The following is an 18,362-nucleotide window of genomic DNA, read 5'->3' as shown; positions in this document are numbered from 1 at the left end:
CAATTCAATTGGGTTAGAATTCTCACGGCCATTAAAATCCATCCATCTTTAAGAAATAGCTTCATAATAAAGTTTTTTTAATACAGCCTGGAATCTTACAATTACAAAATGTTGTGCATTAATTTTGGATTGCCTTCGTTACCTGATTTCTAATTGTACCTTGAGCTTTTTAGTTTGTTTTATTTAAACAACCGAAATGGATGACTTCGACGATGATTCCTTTAACGATGTGCTGGGCTCCATGGAAATGCCAACGGCAGCGAAGCAACCAAAAGTAGATGCTCCATCGACAACAGCAGTGGTTCCTGCTCCCAGCACCAGCACGGAAAAAAGTGGATCCGGCAGTTCCGCATCCGGCAAGCCGGCTTCGAATCCTCACTGCGTTCTTGTGCACAGCAAACAGCGCGGCAATCCCATCCTGAAATCCATACTCAATGTCCCGCTGGAATTCCGCGACGACATCGTGCCCGACTATGTGGTCGGACGGACATCCTGCGTCCTGTACCTCTCGCTAAAGTACCATAATCTCAATCCCGACTACATCTGCCAGCGTTTGAAGGCTCTGGGCAAGATGTATGAACTTCGCGTGCTTCTGGTTCAGGTGGACACACCAGAGCCAAACAATGCCCTCAAGAGCTTGACCAGGATATCACTGTTGGCCGACCTGACTATGATGTTGGCCTGGAACGCCGAGGAGGCGGGCAAAATCATTGAGACGTACAAGCAGTTCGAGAAGCGTCCGCCAGATTTGATCATGGAGCGTGTGGAGTCTAATCCACATCAAAAGGTACTCATGATGAAATTCCCAGTATCGCCACTGTAATGCAATACAAATGTCCTTAATGTCCTTAGTTACTCGCTGCTCTCACCAACATCAAGCCGGTGAACAAGACGGATGCGGCCGCCCTGCTGCACACCTTCGGCAACCTGGGCAACATAATCAATGCCAGCGAGGAGCGACTGTCCCAGGTGATGGGACTGGGTCCCCGGAAGGCCAAGAAGCTGTACAAAACGTTGCAGGAACCTTTCCTCAGCAAATAGCAATCTTTATTAGGATAACGCATCCCATAACCATGATACACTTCATTCATTATTGGAATACAAATACTTTAATTTGTTATTACGCAGACACTGTACAAAAATTAAGTTCCAGCATTACCCACTTAAATATAGCAAACAATAATCGTTCTGTTACTCGGTCACTTTCCAAATTTTAATAGTGCCATCATCGCTGCAAGATATCAGTTGACCGGCCACCACTGGATTCCACTGAACCGAGTTTACGTCCTGATCGTGGGCACTCTCCTCCGCAGTTAGCTGCTCAAACGTGGGTTCGTCTGGCTTGGAGTCGCTGGTCTCCTTGAAGATGCGAATGCCGTCGTCGCCACAGGCAGTCGCTATTAGGCCTGTAAGCTTGCACCAGGACACGTCGTAGATGGCTCGCGAATGCTGACCGGACAGTGTGCACACGCACTTCCAAACGGTTTGCTGGTCGGGTGTGGCCACTCCGGCCGAATTCCCCGGATGGTATGCCCTCCAAATCTTCACCGTGGTGTCGTCACTACAAGAAACCAGGCGCTCGCCATCCGCATCAAAGTCAATGCCCCAAACTGTGCTCGTGTGGGAAGTTAGAGTCGCCGTGCAGTCCCAGTCGTTGTCTATGGGCTCCTCTGCGTACATTTTTATGGTATTGTCGTATGAGGCGGAGGCCAAAATCTCCTTGGTCGGATGCCACACTACCCGCTTAACGTCCTGTGTGTGCGAGTTCAAAACGGCGGCGCACTCGAACTCATCATCGCCGGCCACCTCCCAGATCCACACGGACTTGTCCCGCGAACAGGTAGCCAGTAATCCGCCGGATCGCGACCAGCTGACGCTCTTCACCTCGTTTTCATGGCCCTCCAAAGTTGCGTTGCATTCGAATTCTCCCGAGGATTTCGACCAAATCGCTGTGGTGGCATCAAAGCTGGCCGATGCCAAGTACTGGCCACATGGAGACCATCGGATCTCGCGAATTGTGCGCTTGTGGCCGTCGGATAGAATGGTCTTTGTGCTCCAAGTGTTACCGGTCAGCGACCAAATGCGGATGGCCTTGTCCTCGCCGCAGGAAGCAAATACGTTGCCCTTAGGATGCCATGCCACTCCCCAAATTCGTCCTTTGTGGCCCTGCAGCGTGTGTTCCAAAATTAAACGTCCCATTGATGATCAAGTGCTGAATTAGTGGACAAATCACTGTCTGTCCAAATAATGATAACATAAGCGCATGTCGCAAGAAGAAGATTGTCAGCTGATGCCAGTGTGGGCAAACGAGAAAAGGGGTATGCTAGATAGGTTGAAAAGTATGTAACAGGTAGACGGAAAAGTTTTCGATCCTATATATTATTGGTCGGGACAATATGCGAGTCGATTCTAAATGCTCATATTAGTTTAAGTTAGCAAAAAAATATTTTCACTTAAAATTATATTATTGTTTATTTTTAGTAAATAACTGTGCCGAAACTATGTGCATGGCTTAAAAGCTAAATCTAGCTTGAAAAGTGCTGAATTGCTCAGAGCTGAAACGGCTTTAGTGTTGTGCGGTGCCGAATTCCAGCCATCACCTTTCCTTATCAGAACGCACTTCGAATTCCGTTACCCAGCACCAGTGGAACTGGTGAAAGTTTTGTTGTGTATTTAGTGTTTTGCCAATGCTGATAAGAAAATGAACGGACTGATTGTGTTTAACAGCGCCAACGACGTTGTGTACCAGAAGCTCAATGAGCCGCTGGCGCAGAAGATTCGCGGTGTGGCCACCACCCAGGGCCTGCTCCCCTCCGGTGGCGCCCTGGACAGCAACATACTTCTCCAGATTTTCAGCCCCATCGTTGGATCTCAGCGAATAATGCAGTGCCAGTTCGATAATGCCTACTCCAGCCTGCAGTGTGAGCAAGGCTTCAATTTGGTATTCGGCGAACTGCTAGGCTTCACCTTTCTCAAGATCGGACAGATACCCGTGGAGTTGCTGGGCCGCCAAATGGGTGTGGCCATTACGCTGACGCGCTATTGTTACGGCGCCAATTTGTTTGCCGCCCAGGCGGGCGCCATGCAACAGGAGCTTCTGACGCAGTGCCTCGACTGCTACGAGACGTTGCTGTGGGAGGAGGATCAGACGTACCTCCTGGAGGCCATGCCCAGGCTGCTGATCAACACGGAACTAAAGAGGACGGTTCATCTAACGCTGGACGCCACCCTGGAGCACTTGCGTCAGCTGGGACTGCCCCGTGCCCACGCCCTGTTGCTCGTTTCCAACAAACTGGTGGCCGCGAACAGTACTCGGCAAGCTCTGCCGCTTGCTGCCGCCGACCTGCTCTTCCTCAGCCTTATGTCACGCGCCCTCCAGGCGCCAAAGTCACCGTCACAGCGGGCAGTAGCTGTGTTCCTGCAGGGCGTCTCCCACGATGTGAACTCTGGCTGCGTTCCCAGTATCGTGCACATTTCGCGCCTGCACGGCAACCAAGTCCTGCTGCAGGTCATCGAATACGCACACATGCCACTGACCAGCTGCATCTACGATTCCTTTTTTGTGCTTCAAAAAATCATGGCCGTGCAGCATCAGGGCGATTCGGATGCCCTCAAGCCCGCCTTCGAGAACCTCGAGTCCTTTATTGTGCAAGCCCTGAACGCTTTAAAGAGATACCTGAAACAGCGATCGGAAACCGAGGATCTAGAGACCTGCACGAAGAAGTTCGCCGCTAAATGGGAAAATCTTCGCAAGATGTACACTGAGTACTTCAAGAACTTTGAGCGCGAGCTGCTGGTGAGGATCGAGTCCAACTTGCCCTCGTTTGGAGAGGAACTAAAGCAGATATTCACACTGGCCTGCTGCGACAGCTCCAGTGTCCATGAGCTGGATCAACTCTCTGACACAGCAGCGAATGTGGAGGCCAAGCTACTTGAGTTCGCTGAATTTCTGGCCGTTAAGGCCACTCGTAACATATCCATTGATGCTTACTTGGAGGATTTTCCGGGTCTGGTGCACTTTATGTACGTCAACCGCAGCCGAGGACAAATGCTTGCTCCAGATCTGAGACCCAACCAGCTGGTGCCAAAGACAAAACTCTGGAGCATGGTGGAGATCGCGCGGAATTACCTGAAGAAGGGTCAGACCACAGTGATGTGGAAGGACAAGGCATTCCACTACTCGTACTTCCTCTGGTTCGAGGACATCTCTGGTGGCGTTCTTAGCACTGTTGTGGATTTGCAGCACCACTTTTTGTCCACAGGGGCCGCCAGTGGCAATGGTTCAAAGTCTCCAACAGAACCGGGAGCACTTACAATGGATTACTACCATGACCTGGCGGAACTGTGCTTCCCCAAGCTGTCGCCGGCAAAAGTGCGCGTCTACGAGTTGTATTGCATCCATTTGGGACTCGTCACCGCCACATGCGCCGTGGAGCACGCCCGTCGCCTGGTGGCGACCATCAGCGATGTTGTGGGCGAGGAAGCGTTTTAACTGCATTAACTATCGCATCATCCTAACATTCCGTGCAACATTACCAGAGTTAGAACATGATTTCTAGTCAATTTTCGAGACCCCTTGGCGAGAAAATCCAATCGAAATTTGTTAGGCTAAGGACAACTATCCACTGTTATAGGCTACACAACAAAGATATTTGTAAAATAATTGGAAACATATTTTCTTTAATCGTAACAATAAATGTGATTACTCCGTTTCAGGCTGTTGTGCCTTCTTCAGTTCCTCCAGCTTCTCCAGGAAGAAGGATTTCCGTGCCGTAAGTGGCATGGACTTTTGGCGAATCATAAAGTTCTCGTTGCCCAGGGCAGTGTAAATGTCATTTCCAATCAGCTCCCTCAGTGCGATGTTCTTCTTCAGATGTTTGTCGTAAAAGCTGGCTCCGGCCTTCACAAATTGAGGACCCATGCTGGCCAGCCGCTGGTCAATCTCTGCGTCCATGGACACCTGATTGTAGTCTTTCATAAAGGACCAGATTCCCAGGCCAAAGAGACCAAGAATGCTGTAGAGCACAAACCGTACCTGGTAATTACAATCGTAAAACGGAATCAGTTAATGTTCTACAAGTCAGAGAGGTTGGAAACTCACGCTGCCATGGCGAGCAAAGAGATCTTGCCGCAGGTTGAGGTAGTGACCAATGGTGTACACCATGAGGAAGCTAACGCTGGGGAAGATGGAGTTCAGAAGTACCCGATGGGTTTGCAGCTGCAACACAGCCTTGCTAAGACCGAAGATCTGCTCATCCTCATTCAGAACAATGGCCTCCTCCAGCAGCTTTCCGCTGGGCGAACTCCAGTTGATCTCTTTGTCCCTGAAGCGAATGTCTGCCCGCTTAATCTCCTCCCGACTGCCATACCCATAGTTCACTGGTATGCCCAAAGCGCCGCCAAATCGCAACTTGGTGGTGCCCGCCTGGAACACATCGAATCCGAAGACTGTGAAGGGCTTCACGAACTTTCGCTCAAAGGGCGTCAGGCCCAGCTGATCCAATGCCTTCTCCAGGCGCTGCTGCACTGCCTCCGGCACTGGACGCCCCACGCCGTGTCTACGGAAAGAAGAGGGTGTTAGAATGGCTCCCAGTCAGCAAAATGTTCTCACCCACTGGTAGCATTGCACGAAATCGCGGTAGTATTTCAGGCCAAATGTGTGTGGCACGAAGTTTCCCACAAAGAGGGCCACTGTGGTGGCACCCGCCGCGTAAAATACCAGCTTCCGGCCCTTTTCTGTCTTAAAATAGGAGAAGAATCCCCCGCCGGCTTTTATTTTCTGCTGCATTTCAGCACTTGTTGTTTTGTAACACGACCAGTGTGACCATACACGGCTATGAAATAAGACCAAAACAGGAACGTTTTGCGGTTACCGTTCAGCTGATTTATATCGGTTTTCGAAAATGTATTTTAAAATAAAATAAAAATATATATAATATTCGAGGAAAAAGGTTGATAACGATTGTTGTCCATTTGTAAATATGAAACAGATGTGTATGTTTGGAAGTATGAACCTTCGGCAGAAGATACAAGTGCTATTTATGTATATATTTTCAGGCCGTTTCTTGTTATAAAAACTATACAACTTTACTTAAGCTTAAAAGTTAACCTAACTGCTGGCCGCGCTCTGCAACTTAACGTCGACTACAACTACTTGGTTCTTGGCCTCCTTGAGTCGCCACCAGCGACCCAGGCGGTGCTCCTGGCCGGTGGCCACAAACAGCTTGGTGCCATCGGCATTGAAGGCCAGTCCGTTGATGAAACCAGCGATGGATATGCTCTGAATGAGGTGCATTTTGCGCGCGTTGGGATTAGTCTGCCAGAGGCGGACGCAACCGTCACAGGAGCCTAGAAACATAGTTATTTAGTTATAGTTCGCAGTGAGAAATAAGGGCAATCCCAACCTGTTGCCACTAAATCCGTGTTGACCACCACAGCAATGGCGGTTATCCAGTTGGCCACGCCATTTTCTCCCACTCCGTGCGCCAGTTGCGTTGTACAAATGGGCTTCTTCTTTAAAGCGCTCCACAAACCGATTGCTCTGTAAATACATCGTATTATTACTAACTGACTGAAGTAATTAGACAGACTCCCACTTACCCATCCATGCCACCGGATACGAAATGCTCATCGTTGATGTACTTCACGCACTCAATGCTGTCTTTGTGTCCATTGTAGATCAGCTGCGATTCCTCTGTGATCTTCCAAATGCGCAACGAGCAATCCGAACCGCCAGCGGTGATAGCGCGCTCTCGACTGAGCGCATCTATGCTGGTTACTCCCGTTTGGTGACCGAATCTGCAAGGAGGCTCGCCTTTAAACTTTGATATTAAGAAGATTATTGAGCACATCACTCACAAACTCTCCACGTAGGCCATCTCATCCAGGGACCAGATTTTCACCGACCGATCCTTCGCTGCCGAGTACAAGTCATGCGTGCCTTTGCGAAAGACCAGACCTGCCACACAGTCCCGGTGGCCTTTCAGTGTCTTAATGTGCTTCATCGTCTGCGGACACCAGATTTGAATGTGTGGACCCCCTTCGGCCAGGGCCAGGAACTTCATGTCCGAGGACAGGCATATGCTGATGACATGTGAGCGCCGCTTTTTGACCGTCTCTGGCTCCTCGCGATGCGACAGTACATCGGATTTGTCTAGCACCTTCCCCGTTTCCGTGCACCACTTGAGCAGGAACTGGGATTTGGCACCGGTGTACAGGTATTTGCCATCCGCACTGAGTGCCAGGGCACAGATGGGCGTGTGGTGCAGTTTGTGCTTTAGGATGCGGCTAGACTCGCAGCTCTTCAGGCTGCCCGCAATGTTGCGACGCAGCTTGCCCACGCTGTCCAGGTACTCCGTCTGTAGGCGGTGCTCCACGCTCTGGCCCAGCTCCCGGTCGTCGGCGCGTTCCGCCTCCTGCTTCTCGATCTCCGACAGATACTGCTTGGCCAGGCGCAGCCGCTTGTCCTGGGCCGTCTCCTCCTCGCCCTCGTCGGAGGAAAATGCCAATGCGTTGCTGTCGCCGGCGCCCAGATCGCTGTTGTACTCCTCATCGTCGCTGGCTATCTCCTCGTCGTCCTCCTTGGGACGGCGCTGCTTCTTAGGCACTGGTCCGTCTCCGGCTTGCGCTGATTTACCCAATTTTCCGCCTTTCTTGAGCGGTTTTCCTTTTGTTGTTGCTGCCGGATTCTATTGAAAGCGTTACAGGTGCTGCTGTTTGCGCTGCTTCATTCACTCACCTTGCGCTTCTTGGTGCCCTTGGCGCCTGGCTTGAGGAAGAAGGAGGACGACATCGTGCAAAGTTACTACTTTTGCGGCTTTAATTCAATGTTTATGATAAAAAACTTAATTTAAACGAAGAGTCGTGCCCACGTGCATATAACAAGGCGCGTGTCCAAATTTAGTACCTTTGCGGAATCAGCTGTTTGGCGAGAGCACAGACCCATGCTGCATGCTATGAAACTGTGTGTCAACACGGCAGCCCTGAAATGGGCGCCAATTTGAAATGCAATGTTTAAAGTAAAATAAATCCTATTAATCAGCTTCACATTTTATGTAAAATGCAGCTGCATATATACAAAAAAACATGGATTTTTAGCTTGCTTATATATCTTTATTTGTTAAATATCGATGATTAATCAACTAAACTAAAACTCATAATTAAATCAATGAAATATGTGCTTTTGGATTCATTTTGTTTATTGTTTCCGCAAATCATCATAAAAAAAGTACACATTAGTTAAGCGTGATGTTAGTGGTCAAATGTGATTTGTTTGCTAGTGCTATAAATGTATCACAAATTATGTATACTCTGTTTTTATTCTGTAAGTGGGTTTTTTTTTTTATTAAATGTTGCCAGTTCTTGTTTTCGGTAATAATTTATTTATACGAGTGTGAGCGCGCCGGATCGAAAATATTTGGATATTTGTTGGATACCTACAGACCGCGAGGCGCCGCTCTCCGGCCGAGAACGTCTCTCGTTGACTATCTAAAACTAAGTAACGTGTAAAAGTAATCGTAGTAAAAATCAATTAGGAATATCGCCAGCTCCTGCTCCTCCCTCCACTCAGGCGGCCGTTTTCTTTTCTACATGATCGAGCACAGGCCCGACGTCTCGATGCCGTTCTGCACCTTCTTCGTCCGCTTCAGCGTGGCGTTGCGCAGCGCCGGCTTCAGTTCCACGACGGGCTCCGGATCCGGATCGACTGTGGCGAGCGGCGGAGTGGGCGATTTCCGGCTGGCCGTCTCCGCGGGAAGCGTAGCAGCCGCTGTGGATGCGGCAGTGGCAGTGGTGCTTCGGCTGGCATTGTTGCTGCTGCTTCCGCCGTAGTTGCTGCCAATTACCGAGATCGAGCTGATTACGTTGGAGGGCGTGCTGGTCGCAATCTTCGGCACGAACGTGTTGCCGCCGCACAGCACTGGAATGGTGGAAATGGTTTGAATGGCGTTCACCTGCTGGACAGAATCGGCGGCTCCGGATGCACCAACAGCTGCTCCTCCTGATCCACCGATGACGCTTATGGCCGAGACTTGCGAGTCCGTTGTCGTGGTGTTGGAGGCACTATTATGACTATTACTACTCGTATTCTTAGTGATATTTATCTTTATTTTATTAACTATGCTAGCCAAAGGTAACGCCGGACCCACTGCGCTCAGGTTATGCGTGGCCTCCTGCTTCTCCCCGTTCAATTCCGCATCCGTATCGACGGTTGCATCTCCCTGCTCCACCTCGTCCGCCTCATTGGCGGGCAGGGAGAGCGATGTCACCGATGCTGGCCGCTCGATGGTCGCCGGCGAAGCGGACGAGCCGATGGTGTGTGTTTGAGTTTCTGCCAGGATGCCAGATGATTGAGCAACTAAATCAGATACTGAGGACAGGTAGGTGGTGTTTGCAAACTTACCGCTGCTGTGAATGGAGATCTCGTCCTCGGGCAGAGGTAAAAGCGAAACCACCGTGCCCACGTCTTCGAATCCATCATCCTCGTCCTCCTCATACTCATCCTTGGGCTCCTCCTTGATCTTTACGTTCAGCAGAGCAGCCTTGGTGGCCTCATCCATCTCCTTCTCCACATACGTGTCCAGATCCGTAAAGGGAATGTTTGGCTCTTGGATCTCGACATCCGATTCGTTGGCCGACTCGTTTTGCGGCTGTTCGCCGAGCTCAGCATGTTCTTTCTCCGGTTCTTTTGTCTCGGAGTTGGACTCTGTTTTGTCCTGTGACTCGTTGCCCATGTCCGCTCGTGTCACATTTCCCGGAACATACTCGTCCTCATCGTCGTCGTCGACGATTTCCGTGACACTAGGCTCTTCATTGGGCAGCACGATGACATCGTCGTCATCGTCATCGAAAATGGCTTGAGATGTTTTGGGTGCACCTATAGTAAACACGTTTAAAACACACCGTTTTGTTTGCATTCATTAAAGTTAAACCCACCTTCATCGTCATCGTCCTCCACTTTGATCAGCGTGTCCATGGCATTGTCATCGGTGTTGTTCATGTCCACGTCCTGGTCCGACTTCACCTCTGCTGGTGGATTCAACGAGGCCTTGTAGTCCTCGTAGCACAGTGGATGGTAGATCTTATCTTCAACACGAATGGCGCTTCGCAGGTGCCACTCCTCGAGCTCTTCGTTGTAGAACTGCTCGAACTTCTCGTGGCACATGTCACAGCAGTGATCCACATCATCCGTTCCTGCAGCACACGTTGGCACGGGTGAATCCAGCGAGCGTTGTTGAGAGAGCTCTTCCAGGGCCTCAATGCCGCCCGGCTGACCCTGGGCCTCCAGGAAGTTCTTTTCTCGCTCCTCCACATCCTCGATTTCCTCGTATTGCCTCCAGTCGTTGAGATCGTAGTACCATCTGCGCGAGGTGGCCTTCCTAGTGGAATCCCGCTCCCGTCTATTCTGGCGGAAGTGCCAATCCAAATGCTGGCTGTACTTAATGGTTTGCTCTGGCGGGAAACGCACTCCGCAGCTGCTGCACTGCATTCCCAGGTAGAGGACGGCCACCACCGCCGCCTGGCGGGTTTTGATGGTCTCTGGCTTGCGGAGATCGATGCGCTTGATGGGCTCCATCGGGGGACCACCAGGTGGTGGAGCAGCAGCTGCGCTTGCGGGTGCAATTGAGGGTTCGGTGGCAGAGGTAGTTGGCTCTTTGGCCGCTGATGAGTCTGCGGTGGGCAGAGTTGGCGCTGCAGCAGCACCACCAATTATTCCAGACGAGACAAGCTTTTGGAACAAGTCATTGATGTTCAAGCTCTCCAGAGCAGCGGCGGCTGCTGGAAGGGAAATGGGGGCCACAGCAACTGGAGCGGGCTTTGGTTGCTCCACCACTGGCAGTGGTTTTACAATAACTGGCGGCGGCTTGGGTGGTTCTGCAGGAGCATCAGTCTTAATGTACACCATATCCGCCACGTGGGTTTTTCCTGCAATGACTCCTTTGGGCAGCGTACCAAATCGAATGAAGCAGCTGCGACCGCCGTTCAGCATCATTCCTTTTGGGAGACCACCATACTCGATCTTCTGCAGCTGCCCGTCGAGCAGAGCATATTGGAAACTGTCCACAAACTGCAGCGAATGCTGCTCGGCGCCCAGCTGGAAGGTCTGCTGTCTGGCGTCCAGAAAGAGCGGCACTATAGTGTGCGCATCTACAATCATATTGATTTTGCCCACAACCAGATCCCTTCGCACTCGACCAATGTCTACGTTGGGCGGTGGTCCCTCAGCTTTGATTATGTGCAGTTTGTTTCCAATGGGCACGGATACCGGTGGACCGCCAAAGTAGATCTCGTACCAGTGCTCGTCGATGTATAGTTCGCGCGATGGGAAGCCAAACCGAATCCGGTGAAGCTGTCCATCCAACTGGAACGGCTTGTAATCGTCGTTGAAGCAAAGTGGCAGCGGTTCATTGTGATCGATGAGGATCACTCGCTGACCCGGCTGGAAACCAATTTCATGCGGCTGATCGCCATCCATGAAGATAATGGCCACTTGGTTGTAGAAGCGAATCTCTTTGGAGCCACCGTCGATCGTGATGCTTCGCACTACGTCAGCCATGGGATTGTCAAGGGAATTAATGGCCTTAGTCATGGTCACCGGTGGCACGGGTGGCATGCCAATCATCGATGGTGGTTGCGGGGGCGGTGGCACTGCGGACTGGGGCATCACCATGGCTGGTGGCTGCTGCCAGGGCATGCCACGGAATCCAGGCTGCGGCTGAACCGGCAATTGGATACCGCCCCGCTTGTTGTTATTATTATTATTGTTGGCATTCGCATTGGCCAGCTGCCAGGCAGTGCGTTGTGCTGCCCCTGGATCCACTTGGTCGCCCCATTTGCTGGGCTTGCGACGCTTGATATCCCGCTTGGTCTTGTCTCTTTTGTTTGTGGGCTTCTCCGGTGCAGCTGACGGCTGCTCATCGTACCTGGGCGATCCATCGCTATGCGGTGAGCCCATAGAATGATTTTCGTTGCCCTTCAGCTTGGGAATACGTTTGCGTAACACAGCATCCCTGGCCGCATTGCGCTCGAGATCGTCGTCGCGGCGTCGGGATTCTTTTATTTTGCTGTTCTCATTGATGGCCACCACTTTTTGGACCAGATCCTTGTATTGCTCCTGATTCATGGCGTGATTCTCGTACATCTCCTGCGCCTGGCTGAGAATGGTGCGCATTTTTTCGTCGTGCGCCTCCTGAGAATCGTCGTTGACTTTTAGCTCCGCCAGCTGCTTAAGGCGCTGCGACACGGCCTGATCCTTGCCTTTGTCTAAAGAAAGATTAAGAAAGGCAAATATTAGCAAAGTGTTCAAACTACTGTCACATTATCTTGTATAAGCTGGGTATCAACTTTCTCGTAAGCTGAAACTATGCTATACTGAAACTCACCAGACTTTCCCTGCTTATTTTGGATTCGAGCGGAGTTGGCCAACTTGGCGCGCAGCTCCTCCAACGTTGCCTTCTTGGGCGGCGAGCCAGATTTCTTTGCGGGCTGGGGATCAAAGTAAAAGAAGTTAGCTACTTGGCACTACAATCTAGACTTATACCCATCCTACCTTTCGCACATCGCAGTCGTCCATAGAATCGTCTTCGACGACAATAACTCCTGGCTTAACGACTGGAATCTCGCGACGCAGGTCCACATCCTCACTGCCAAAGAGACTATGAAATCAAAGGGTGTTAAGAGATGTTCTTGAAAGAAGGAAGATAACTACTTACGCGTCCAGTTTGGTTGACTTGCTGCGCTTGTGCTGCGGCGGTTGCTCTTCACCGTCGATCTCTGGCGGCAGTGCGTCGGCGGGACGTTTCTCGGCGGCACCGGTAACACCTTGCACCTGGAGCAACTTGGTAATCGACTGCTGCAGGGCGTCCGATACATTACCCTGCGAGGAAATAGACGAGGACGAGGGACTGGGCGACGGTTGCCTGACTAGAGATGCTGCTGGTGATCCTGAAGTCGTGGGATTTGAGTTGAGCAGTGATACTGTTGATAGATTCGCTGTAGATTTTTCTAATTTATTAAACTGTTTTTGTATTTTGAACGACACTTTTGCGGGCAATTTGGAAGTGGACGCGGCTGATGGGGAGGCGTTGGAGTCGCCACTAGCTTGTATTATTGTGCTGCTGATGTGGCCGCTATTTGTTTCCTTCTTGTCGAGGCTTTCCACTAAGTCGAATGTCGGAGGAGGCGGCGTCTTTGGCCGCCTCAAGTCAATGTCCATACACGATACATCTATAATCGGCGGACTTGGAGGAGCTGGAGGATGGCCTGGTTCGAGTATTTGAAATGTAGCTAGAAAATTGATTTTGCTTGTGGACTAACATTCTTTTTTTTGTTTTTTCTTACGGCAGAGGAAGGTAGTTTTCAGATAAAAGCAACAGAATAACAAAACGTGAATTAAATAAGGGAGAGAATGCTAAGCAAATAAAATCGGGAAACTGGTTGGAAAAATAATAACGAAATTATAAGGGGACAGGGCCGACAAACACCAGGCACAACAATCAGGCTAGAGAAATTGATGAGAGAACGAACTAATGCATAAATAATAATAACTTAAGGAATCCACGGGCTCCGTTGGGGAAGCAATGCGAAATCTAGGTTAGACTATAAAAAATAAATTATAATTAGATAATATAAAAGGGATAAAAGTGCCGTTCTACAAATACAAAACAATATAAATACATATACAAATTCAACTAGCTGGCTTGTATATACAGTAAAGCCAACTACAACGTATGCTTAAAATAAAAGTAAACTTAATCTGGTTCTAGATGTTCCATAGACTTGGATTTTAGTTTAAAAATATTTGTTCACTTGGGGTTTACACGGTTGTTAACAAGAAATTAAAACTGCAGTCTTTATTTTATTAAGTTTCTCTTCATCTAATTATTGTTTATCAATAGGAAGTTTAAGGTACAAGAAATACGTCACAGTTAAATCATTTTGGTTTATTATTTTTGGTTCGCTTTCAATTTAGTTGTACTTATTGCTTTGACATTCACAAATCGAAAATCATCTTCAAAATCACACCTAAGGCGGCACCTGGCTACATTTTGCATTAATTAAAACAACTTGGAATGCAAAAGGTTTTTAACACATTTTATTTACACTTTGGTTTTGATGTTTTAAACTTGTTAAATTGTTCTAAACGACGCTTAAGTATTTATAAAAAAATATAGCATAAATGTTTAATTAATGGTTGACGGTTAGTTGCCTTAAATCGAAACAAATTCCCCCTTCCCATTAAACTGGGCCAAAAAACAACGTAGGAGAGCCAAATTTCAGCAGTTAGCGGAATCTTTTTACAGACATTTTTTGTGTCAATAATGTTGATCAGTAAGGTACTGGCAATAGTAGATTTTATAAACATCTCAAATTGTTGTCCAGTAGAAATAAAATATGATTTAATACTCGATTGAGTGCTGTTATCTATCAGAATTGCAAAATCTATAGATTTAACATTCCATTGTTGGGAACGGCAGCACTTTATTATCACAGTTGTACTTATCACAGACTTCGGTTAGAGCTGAGCAGAAGATTTCCACTTGTCAACCAAATATGGTCCAACCAAAAACCCGCCCTTCCACCATCCTAAGCCAATGGGTGCCGCCATTCTGGTTGATATTTTCTAAATTTTCAACTAAGCTGCCTGCAGCTCTAGGTTCCAAGTCAAACCAGACTTGGTTGTTTGCTAACAAGTGTGAGATTAGAATTAAAAGTTGTTTCTTACGTTTCTCTAAATCTTTTGGTGCTTTAGCTGCTGCTGCTGCTGATGATGCGCCCGCCAGTGGTAAAGTTGATGGGGCAGCTGCCCTGCTCTCTGGTGACTTGCTTCGAACTCCGCTGCGCAAGTCAACGTCCATGAAAACTGGAGATCGACTGCGAGATCGTCCAGAAGAGGTCTTTCCTCGCGACGAAGATGACTTGTGCGACGTGCTGCGCTTGGATTTGGAGGGCGAGCTACTCGGTGAGCTGCTCTTGCGTTTCGCAGATCCCGAAGGTGACCCATTGCGAACATAGCGATCCGAATCCTTTGACGAGTTCTTACCGGATCTCTTAACTGGAGACTGGCTGGAGCTGCTGCCAGTGCCGCCCTTGTGCCGAACATCAGAGCCCGACGAAGATGAGGAAGCCGTGGAGCTCTTGGACTCACTTCGCTTGCGGCTTGACGAACTGCTGCTGTGGCTAGAGGTTCCACTCTTTCCTGAGCGACTGCTGCTGTTGCGCACAGGCGATTTGCTGCGCGACCGGCTAGACTTCTGTGAGGAGCTCGATTTTGACTCCAGCCGAGGATCGTTACGTGTCGGCGCAGCTGGATGTGAGGATTGCGACTGCATCTGGCGCGCTAGTCTCGGATCTCTTTGGCGCACCGAGTTCAGCAGTGCCGGATTGACAGGATTGACTTTTGGTTTATTGGCAAAATGCTGTAATTCCATAATTGAATTAGATATTGAATAGCTTCCACATCACACTGTACAATTTACCTGCTGAGCCGCTGGCATGTTATGCATTATGGGACCAACATTGCCCATTGGTCCTGGTCCACGTTGATTACGCACTGCCAGATTGGGATCTGTGATTGGCGGACGAATAGCAGCTGCAGTCGGGGCAGGCATGATAATGGGTGCCCCAGCCATCGCGTCCGTGGCTTGGTTTAGCTGACGCTCCTGCTCCTCTAAATGCTTATTGGTTTGCTCCAGCTCGAGTTCGAGTTTGCGCTTCTTGAGCTCGAGCAACTCGCGGGTTTTTGCTTGCAGTATCTCCTCCATGTCGCTGGGCATTGTGGGGTTAACAGGCATCACAGGAACCATACCCTTTGCAATTGAACAATACATTGGTCTAACTGTAATCGTTTTTTAGTTGTTTGGTTAGCTTACCGTTTTCAAAAAGTCTGGATTTACATGAATGGCCGGATTGACGTGAATTTTGTTAGTTGGCTGTTTGGCAGTTATGGGCCAGTTGTTATCCAGCCGCTTCACCTTAACATCTAGGGCGTACATCTTAGATGGCGGGAAGACCTCGTTCCAGGTCTGACGCAGTGCGTACATGCGTTCCCGCACCTTTTCCAAAACCTGCGACTGTGAATGCTGGACCTGCAGGAAAGTATTAATATTAATAAGCCATGGGACAGTCATGTGAAAGTGATTGCACTTACCGATTCAAAGGCGTGGAGGAATATGTTGACTATGCATTGTCCAAACAATTGGACGTAGCTGCTTTTCACATTCTTTACTATCGAATCAATTAAATATAGTATGGGCAATTTAAATTCGGGCGCCACCTGTTTGAAGTTTAGTAAAATAGGTAAGAAATAAAGAAGAATAAGTGTCTACGGAACGTCGCTAGCGGAGAGTCAAACAGATAGATTGGAAGAAAACTAATGAGACAGGCCGACTGGACAACACAACAGCAGGGTCAGCGATCGTCCACCGAAGTCATCCTCCTCAGCGGGTTGTGTTTGCCTCCAGGGCAAGGCGGTCGAACTCAAACCAAACACTATCCTACAGAGAAATATTTTCCTAAGCATGGGTGGTGAATGTGGAGACGCGGTGTCTGAGGATCTTCAAACATTAAGGGTTACAGTGTTGGCGTATGATGTTACAAGGTCTGTTCCCTTAGCCGAGTAAATGTGAATGAAAATCGCAGTGAAAATGTGGCAAGAATATGGGCTTTACTCTACTCTTACGTTTTATGGACATATATTTTAGTTTGGCTGCAGTTTTTTTACTTTTACCAAAACTTGCGCTTTTCTTTTTGAAATACAAAAATTGCTGCACATCAATTTTTTTGATTGATTGTAAGCAGTCAAGGTTTTTGTATAAAATAAAAGACCATTTGGTGACGATTGTTTAAGCATTTTCTCTTTTTATTTATTTGTCAATATTTTTTACTTTTTTTAAGGTTGTTTGTTATTCCTTAGCTTTAAACTCTGGGATCCAAAGTAGAAAGAAATAAGAAACGAATAGTAGGTTGGTTAAACTTCTTACCTTTGTAGATGATTAAAATCAGTCACGTTTTAGAACCCAAATTATGAGATATATACTAAGATTATTAGGAACCTATCTAGCATTTGTGCCCAAGAGTTTGCAGAAAAAACCAACTGAAAGACGCAAGACTGAGAAACGCATATGGAAGATGTCTGGCCTTTGTTGGGTTTTTCTGCAATCAAACGGCAATAGTAATCAATTAACTGCACATTCTATCACAATTTCGATATGGAGAATCAATTTTAGTGTCGACCTTCTACTAGCTGTGTGTAAGCTGGAGTGTCTTTGTTGTTAAGTAAATACGCTTTTGTTTTGTTAACCTGGCTGATGTAATATTCCACCACTTTAACAATGATGTGGGCGTAGTTGATGTTCTCCTCGGCAAGCATCGTGAGCATATTGATCAATGGCTTGCTGTTGCAGTTGAGATCCTGAAGACTGGACAGGTACTCCTCGCCGATCCTCCGCTCATCGTCGCGGTAGTTCTGAAATAGCTGCTCCATTGTGGGCGCGTTTTCCAGATCTTGATCCTGATATCGATCAAGTTATTTGGTTTGAAGTAATCGCAGTTGCTAGGTTTCGACTGCAAGGAAAATACAACAATGTTTAAATGGCATGAAAAGCAATGGTAATTTGTGTGGTTCAAATTATTTTAGGGGATATTTTGGAAGAATACCGCTCTTGAGACTTAAGCCTGCGTTTTTTGTTAGCAATATGAAACGTTTTTGCTTGTAATCTTTAGCAAATTTGGGCTAGCATTCTAGGGATAGATAATGCTGTACATAGTGAATCTATGTAATTCGTACCAGACGTAAACAATCACGCGCGTCTCCAAACACAAGGTAATCTTTTACATGCGCATATACACACACACGTACGGGATGACGACGAAAATTCAATATGGCGACCATGAGCATATTTTTCGCATGTGTGGCCTGCCACAAGAATTTAACCAATAAAATGCTTGTTTTCGCTGTCTATGCATCGCATTACACTATTTCACGAAATATTTACGTTTTAGTAAAACTGTCTTGTTGCTTAACTTGATTTTACAACGTTTTTCCCAGATAAAGCCACGTTTGTATTACCACCACATACACACGCGAGTTTTCGGTCCGATTACAAAGTACTTTTTTTACGCTGCAAAACATTGAGTTACATACCTTTTTATGCTAATACATTTGTACAATCACTGCCAGACACTTTTGCGCAGAAAAAATTCATAAAAGCACTGTTAATATAAAAAAATTAGCGTTTGAAAACTCTCACGTAACTACTGCGATGTATTTTTGATGAGTTACACTTCTAAGTGTGCCCGTCGTTGGGAAATGAAAAATGGACATTTCTTACAATTTTTATTTCTCCAAAAATACCAAGAATATA

The 18,362-nt window shown here is 47.9% G+C and overlaps 6 protein-coding genes across 9 annotated transcripts; 2 read left to right on the top strand and 4 right to left on the bottom strand.

Moving 5' to 3' along the window:
* The first annotated feature begins 3 nt into the window (after positions 1-3).
* On the top strand, positions 4-1,194 carry LOC120446097 (DNA excision repair protein ERCC-1). The gene is made up of 2 exons (XM_039626890.1): positions 4-787; positions 853-1,194. The coding sequence occupies exons 1-2, from the start codon at positions 197-199 to the stop codon at positions 1,039-1,041; spliced, it is 780 nt and encodes a 259-aa protein (XP_039482824.1). The 5' UTR covers positions 4-196; the 3' UTR covers positions 1,042-1,194.
* LOC120446096 (probable cytosolic iron-sulfur protein assembly protein Ciao1) lies at positions 1,026-2,284 on the bottom strand. Its single transcript, XM_039626889.2, has one exon. It carries the CDS (start codon positions 2,197-2,199, stop codon positions 1,192-1,194), a length of 1,008 nt encoding a protein of 335 aa, XP_039482823.1. The 5' UTR covers positions 2,200-2,284; the 3' UTR covers positions 1,026-1,191.
* A 342-nt stretch (positions 2,285-2,626) lies between these two features.
* On the top strand, positions 2,627-4,715 carry LOC120445518 (Hermansky-Pudlak syndrome 1 protein homolog). Its single transcript, XM_039625977.1, has one exon. The coding sequence runs from the start codon at positions 2,702-2,704 to the stop codon at positions 4,490-4,492; it is 1,791 nt and encodes a 596-aa protein (XP_039481911.1). The 5' UTR covers positions 2,627-2,701; the 3' UTR covers positions 4,493-4,715.
* Positions 4,656-5,831, bottom strand: LOC120445520 (transmembrane protein 177). Its single transcript, XM_039625979.2, has 3 exons — positions 5,616-5,831; positions 5,102-5,558; positions 4,656-5,035 (listed from the first exon to the last, which is right to left on the bottom strand). Exons 1-3 carry the CDS (start codon positions 5,786-5,788, stop codon positions 4,703-4,705), a joined length of 963 nt encoding a protein of 320 aa, XP_039481913.1. The 5' UTR covers positions 5,789-5,831; the 3' UTR covers positions 4,656-4,702.
* Positions 5,832-5,995: 164 nt separating this feature from the next.
* Positions 5,996-7,897, bottom strand: LOC120445519 (U3 small nucleolar RNA-interacting protein 2). Its single transcript, XM_039625978.2, has 5 exons — positions 7,739-7,897; positions 6,859-7,688; positions 6,601-6,798; positions 6,405-6,541; positions 5,996-6,348 (listed from the first exon to the last, which is right to left on the bottom strand). Exons 1-5 carry the CDS (start codon positions 7,790-7,792, stop codon positions 6,110-6,112), a joined length of 1,458 nt encoding a protein of 485 aa, XP_039481912.1. The 5' UTR covers positions 7,793-7,897; the 3' UTR covers positions 5,996-6,109.
* A 280-nt stretch (positions 7,898-8,177) lies between these two features.
* Positions 8,178-18,291, bottom strand: LOC120447207. Of its 4 annotated transcripts, none has more exons than XM_039628714.2 (12): positions 18,143-18,291; positions 17,300-17,562; positions 16,148-16,273; positions 15,870-16,085; positions 15,477-15,806; positions 14,723-15,416; positions 12,711-13,260; positions 12,548-12,653; positions 12,381-12,483; positions 9,934-12,261; positions 9,401-9,874; positions 8,178-9,328 (listed from the first exon to the last, which is right to left on the bottom strand). In XM_039628714.2, the coding sequence occupies exons 2-12, from the start codon at positions 17,480-17,482 to the stop codon at positions 8,586-8,588; spliced, it is 5,853 nt and encodes a 1,950-aa protein (XP_039484648.1). In that variant the 5' UTR covers positions 17,483-17,562; positions 18,143-18,291; the 3' UTR covers positions 8,178-8,585. The 4 variants fall into 4 exon arrangements, with proteins under 4 accessions (XP_039484648.1, XP_039484649.1, XP_039484650.1 ...); XM_039628715.2 differs by having other exon boundaries at positions 12,711-12,990; XM_039628716.2 differs by having other exon boundaries at positions 12,711-12,975.
* Positions 18,292-18,362: the final 71 nt, after the last annotated feature.

Source organism: Drosophila santomea, chromosome 2R (assembly GCF_016746245.2).
Source record: "Drosophila santomea strain STO CAGO 1482 chromosome 2R, Prin_Dsan_1.1, whole genome shotgun sequence".
Taxonomy (NCBI): Eukaryota; Metazoa; Arthropoda; class Insecta; order Diptera; family Drosophilidae; genus Drosophila; species Drosophila santomea.
The sequence above is the reverse complement of the archived record's forward strand: the minus strand, read 5'-3'. Positions and strand labels throughout refer to the sequence as shown.